Genomic DNA, 6000 nt, shown 5'->3' with positions numbered 1-6000 from the left:
TGGAAACTCTATATCTCTGTTATTCCCAGAGTTCAGTAAAAGTGTCTTTTTAATTACTTTTTTTTTTTCACATTCTAAGGGCCTAATTCTGTAGTCCTTAATCAAGTAAAACTTCCAAGGTTTCTATCATCTTTGCCTCTAATACAAGTTTTACTCAAAAATGGACTGCTAAATTAGGTCCTATAGATAGAGGTACCATAATTAAAAAAATATTTTAATAAGGCTCAAAATGCTAATTTCACTTTGTGTGTAGCACACCAATTTCCAGGATTCTGAGATCAAAACCCAATTGATGTTCAATCCTGGATTGGGAAATAACTCTGGGATCTCATTTCCCAGTTTAATCATAGAATTAGGTATTTACTAAAGACCAGAATGAAACACTAATTCCTGTTTGCTTGTCATAATAATCAGAATTTGAACATTGTCCTTAAGAAGTGAAAAGGTATTTGGTGTATGTATCTCTTATTATCCTTCCACTTCTGTAGTCCTGGTTAACCAGCTGCTATGTAAAAATACCACTATGTTTGGGGACAGACATTGCAGCAAAATACCAACACAACATTCTGACAATGTCAAATTTTGCCCCATGTGTAGCAACAAGGTTAAGTTCTGCCTTTGACTCACTGATAGATGGATGTATCAGAAGACAGAACCTATCTTATTGTGTTTATATGTGTGGATGAGCAGAGCAAGAATTTAAAGCGTATATTTACTGTTAACCTGGAAAAAGAGTCCACTGACTTTGTTCATTTTGGTGTGGTTGGAATATATAGCCACTGTCATGTGCATCATTCTGGTCTCCTGCAAATGCCACCTGAGAGCAACATCAACATTTCCATGTGCCCAAAAGAAAGAAAGAGAAAGGAAAGAGAGGAAAGAAGGAAGGAGGGAAGGAAGGAAGGGAAAGGCAAAATAAACATTTTATTCATTAATGAATCAAAATAAGTTAGTCTCCATCTATTATAAACAGTAAATATAGAACCCTAAATCTCACTATCGTATGCATGATTGTAAAGTACAGAGTTGCAAAGCTATATATAAAAACACTTTGTTCAGACAGCAATATTTACATTAGTTATGACCAACAGAAAAATTAAAGAAGAAAATTTTCCTACACCTGTAGCTTTACTGTAGGAAAAGACTGTGCTACTCTTTCTTACACACTACTGATTCTTTCACTAACCACACTGGAGGGATTTACTGGTATCTCCAAATTCTCAACTTGCATTTCTATACCGGGCTCAACGTCATCAGCTTTCTTAATTACCGGTTCATTGGTATGCCGATAAATGTTAACATTAAGCTCTCTCCCAGACAAAGCAGTGGCGGCAACTCTTGGAATCTGTCTGACGGGAGGCTTTTTGTCTGCCTTATAATTGCAGCGCAAATAGTTGGAGAAAGCCCTTCGGTAAATTTTGTTGAAGAGAGTGTACACCAGAGGATTAATTCCTGAACAAACATAGCCAATCCACACAAACACATTCAGAAGCTTTTCCATGAGCTTTTGGTTACAGGACTTCCCACAAAGAACTGACAGAATATTAGTAATGAAAAATGGGCACCACATGATCAGAAACACAAAGAAAACAATGCCAAGAACTTTCGAAGCTTTCTTTTCGTTGTTGATAGCCTGCATGGTGCCCCTAGGACGCCTGTCTTTCTTCTTTCGTCGGCGGGCGTTCAGATCTTGGTTAGGGTTTGCAGAGTTCTCTTCATCGGCAGGATTCCTCTTGCAGCACTTCAGGAAATCCAGGTTTATTCCGGGCGGTTCCTCCGTGTGGCCGTGCAGTAACATCAAAGCTTGCCTGCGAAGAACGTAGATCGTCAGGCAATACGTGATCACCATGATCGTCAGCGGTATGAAGAAAGCTACGAACGACCCAATAAGAACGAAGTTTGGGTCGTTGAGCACGCACGTTGTGTTGTTCACGAACACTTTGTCTTCGTCCCTCAGTCCAATCACGGGGATAGGAACCGATACACCTAAAGGCATAAAAAAGGTAGACGTTGTTACAGCCTACTGAAAGACAGGAGAGATTTGTACAATGGTATATGCTCATTTGCATTTTACTGAAATTCAGACCTCATGTTTGTTGAATGCTGTTCACGGCATAATTGATAGACACTTGAAACAGTAGCAGTATGATATCGTGTTAGGAACGACTTCTTTCTAAATTTCTGTAGAAGGCATGTTATTAGCATTATCAAGATAAACTATTAGTGATGTGGTTGTCTAAGAGTGGATTGTGTCCGTTTTGTTGTATTTCCAGTTCCTAGAACTGTCCTGGCTCATAGAAAGCACTCAATAAATATTTGTTGACTCAGTGAATAAATTCACATCTGTACTCAATCACATTAATAAAGCCAGCCCTTCTTTTTTTTTTTTTTTAAAGCATACCAGCTTCCAAACTAAATAAAAAAATAATATGTATACCACCTATAATAGCGATAATAATAATAGCTTATCAGGGTTGGCTGGGCTGAGCCTGACCACTCTGCATAAATATTCTATAAGCAGAAACTGAAAGGGTTCTCTTTTTAGCAAGGGGTTTTTTGTTCTGTTTTGTTTTGTTTTTGAGTCTCTGGGCATAAGCAATGTTGTTTCAAGGTCAAGAGACAGAGTGAAATGCAGAGTTGAGAGATATGCAATCCTCCCATGTCTGTGCGGATTTTAAGCATTTGTGGTTTTAAGAATACTGAAGCACTTCCTTCAATAAACAGAGTCACAGGCAGAAAACATCAAGGAGGAGGTGGGAGGAGAAAGTGATCTTGTGCTTGAGCCTAAGTGAGAAACCTCCTGGAAACTGCGGTAGATCTTGAAGAGGTCCTGCATCAATAAGTAGGGATAACTTGCAAGTGAATTCCAAATTTAAACGTTAATTTATCCTCTGTTATATCCACAGGAAGTTGAAGCCTGGGAAAATTCAGATTACATTTGTGGGATTCTGTCAGACATTGTTAGGGATTGCTGTTGAGAGGAGATAGAAATATGCTTCAGTGGTCATTGCTGAATTAAAAAATACACAAGGAACTATGATGAATCTGAAACTGAAAGTCCCTATGAGCTGCTTTAACACCCCAAGTTAGGCATAGAGTGTTTGCCTGGATGATCAAGAGGGAAAAAATGGTCAATGTTTCTTTCCTAGAGCTTGCTGAGGATGCTGATTGGCTTTTAATCTTTGGGAAGATACGAGAAAGAGAAAGTGTTTGGAAAAAGTGATCATTAAGCCTTCTTCCTCAGACACTGAATTTCTAAAATGACTGGCCTTTTTCAAGAGAAAGAGGGTAAGTGACCGTGTGAGAAGCAGCAACAAATGTGGGTATTGGCCCATGCCTACCTACAACCTAAGCATGTCATTCAAGAAAGTAGGAAAGACTGTGAAAACTAAGACACACTGCAGAGTGTCCTTAGGAAATGCATTGCTGGATCTTATGAAGAGATTTTTGAAATCTGTATGGATAGAATGATGAGTATGAGAAAGGAAAGAGGGAAGGTAATTTTTCACCAAGTTTGATGAAATGCTTAGAAAAATTTCAACAGGCGTTTGTGACTGTAGACTGCAGCAGAACCACACAGGTTATATTGCAGAAAGCTACCAGCTTGTATTGTTAGAACCTTTATTCTAAAAGTTATGTTTAAGGTAATCTCCTGAAAGAGTGCAAATCAAGCTTGCCTAAAAGAAATCAGTATCGGTTTACCCTTAATGAAATGATTTAGAGAAGGGTTAGGCTGTGAGAAGTTTTCTAGAGTTAAGAAAGCTAGTAGGGGATTAAGAAAGGAGGGAAGGGTTTCTTAAAAAAAATTTACAAGGGAAGGATTTAGAAGGAGAATCTATGAATTAAAAGAGATTTAGAAGACCTATCAAGTAATTATAATATGTAGACCTTCTTGGGATCTCGATGCAAACAAACAATTTTTTAAAAATACTTGTATTCATGACACAATTAGAAATTTGAACAATGTCTGGCCTTTCGATGATATTAGACAATTATTACTCATTAATTGTTAGGTAAGGTGTAGATATTGATATTTCTACATGAAAAATAGTTCTTATATTTTTCCATATACATACCAAAATGTTTATGGATGAAGTATTATGAGGTCTGGAGTTTATATGGGAGGGAGAAACGGATGGGAGTATGGATGGAACAAGACAGTCCATAAATTGATAAATCTTGGAGTGGGATGATGGGTCTTTATTAAAAAATTCTACTTTTGTAAACTTTGAAAGTCTCCATTTCCAAAAGCTTAATAATTTTTTAAAAAATCAAAGGAGAGCAAAAGAAGACATAGGGGTCCTTTCTGAAGCAGATAATAACATTGCTACCAGACCCCAGATCCAGAAAATCTCCAAGACCTACTGGCCACCATTAACCTTGGGAATGATTACTTCTGGAGCAAACGCCTTGGACTCCTGTGTGGAAACTTACCACTTTGATATAACTGTAAAGAAGAAGTCCGTTTTCTGACAAAATGTTGGCAGAAAACTCTGTTATATCCTCCCAGGATTCTACAGTAACAGCAGCAGAGGGTACAGGGGAGGTGCTCCTCCCTGTAGTCTCCCATTTCCCAGCCCCAAGCAATGTGGGAACTAGAGCCTGAGACTAGAAACTTGCTCTGGGGAATTTGCCTTCACTCTAGAGGCATCCTGACTGGGGTAGATGTACCTAGATGTGGAAATTCAATTTCCCATGGGAAATGCTGTACAATCATCTAGGTATTTCTAGAGATACCTGGAGTCTCTGGGGAAGGCCTCACATACTGGCCATAAAATCAGTGGAAGTCAGCATTACTCAGAGCACAGCTCTGGAGTAGTATTAGCTTGCTCTGTTAAAAGATTTATTCACTTTCCTAAGGGACTCTTGGGCCTAAAAGAAGGCCTTGTCAAGGGGACAACAAGATTGGGTAGCAGAGTCATTATAGATGAGCTGAAGCTGTTATTGGATCTATGAGGCCAGTTTTATCCCTGTCATCTATTTGTACAATTTTATGTACACTGGATAAAGGGTCATTCTAATAGCTGCCATTTATTGAGCCTATTTTATGTGCTAGGCATGGAGCCATGCGTATTAATGACATTACGGATGTAAAATGTATTATCTCAATTTGGTTAAAAACCTTGTAAGACAGGTATTATTTGGTGAAGTAGCTTAACCACTTTACCATATCTGTACCATCATTAGTTTCCTTTTGTTTTTAGAAACCATGAACGCAGTCAACAAAACAAGAAATCCAAATTCTTTTGATAGTATCAGGAAATTATAAATATTAATAATGACAACAGAAGCAGCATTAATAACAATATATATTGCAAAGACTATCTTATTCCATACTTTAAAAAATTAAAAGGTAAGTGTCAGCAGTTTTCAAAATGTGGTTCAAGAACCCTGGAGGCCTCTGAGTCTCTTTTAGAGAGTTTGCTATGTTTCCCTTTTCCAACTATTTGTCTTTAAAACTGAATTTTCTTCATAAACTTCTACCAAAACAACATATCACAACAGATTGAATGTGGATACCTATATGAGAATCCTGCTTTTTATTGAACTAAACATTAAAAGGATTTTCAAAATGTAAAACAATGTCTGTCTTCTCTCTCATCTTTTTGAAATTTTGGTTTTCATAATAATATGTTATTTATGTTAACATTAAATGGGCTTATTATTGTTATTTAAAATGAAATGATTCATAAATATTTTAAATATTTTTCAGTTTTAATTTTCTAATATTGTAAATATCAATAACTATAGCCCACATAAACAAAAGATCTTTGAAGTCCTCAATTATTTTGAAGAATATAAAGGGGTATTGACACCAGAGAGTTTGAGAACTGCTGTTCTGTGTTAATGGATGAAGTTACTTAAGCTCCAGAGAATGAAGTTCTGAAATGTGTAAAGTCTTCCTTAGCATTTTTAATTCAACCAATAGTAATTCACGTGATATTATGTCAGGTAAATATAAACAACAGCAGTACTAGCAACTAAACACTTTAAATGCAT

The 6000-nt window shown here is 36.9% G+C and overlaps 1 protein-coding gene across 2 annotated transcripts in view; it reads right to left on the bottom strand.

The window, feature by feature from the left end:
* Window positions 1-1159: 1159 nt before the first annotated feature.
* HTR2C (5-hydroxytryptamine receptor 2C) overlaps window positions 1160-6000 on the bottom strand; it is a 150256-nt gene continuing 145415 nt past the window's right edge. Inside the window, exon 4 of one of the 2 annotated variants that reach the window (XM_063084359.1) lies at window positions 1160-1986. In XM_063084359.1, the coding sequence (XP_062940429.1) occupies window positions 1160-1986 (827 nt within the window). The remainder of the gene's footprint in view (window positions 1987-6000) is intronic. The other variant, XM_063084360.1, reaches the window with a different exon arrangement.

Source organism: Cynocephalus volans, chromosome X, assembly GCF_027409185.1.
Source record: "Cynocephalus volans isolate mCynVol1 chromosome X, mCynVol1.pri, whole genome shotgun sequence".
Classification (NCBI taxonomy): domain Eukaryota; kingdom Metazoa; phylum Chordata; class Mammalia; order Dermoptera; family Cynocephalidae; genus Cynocephalus; species Cynocephalus volans.
This window is presented reverse-complemented; position numbering and strand designations above follow the sequence as displayed.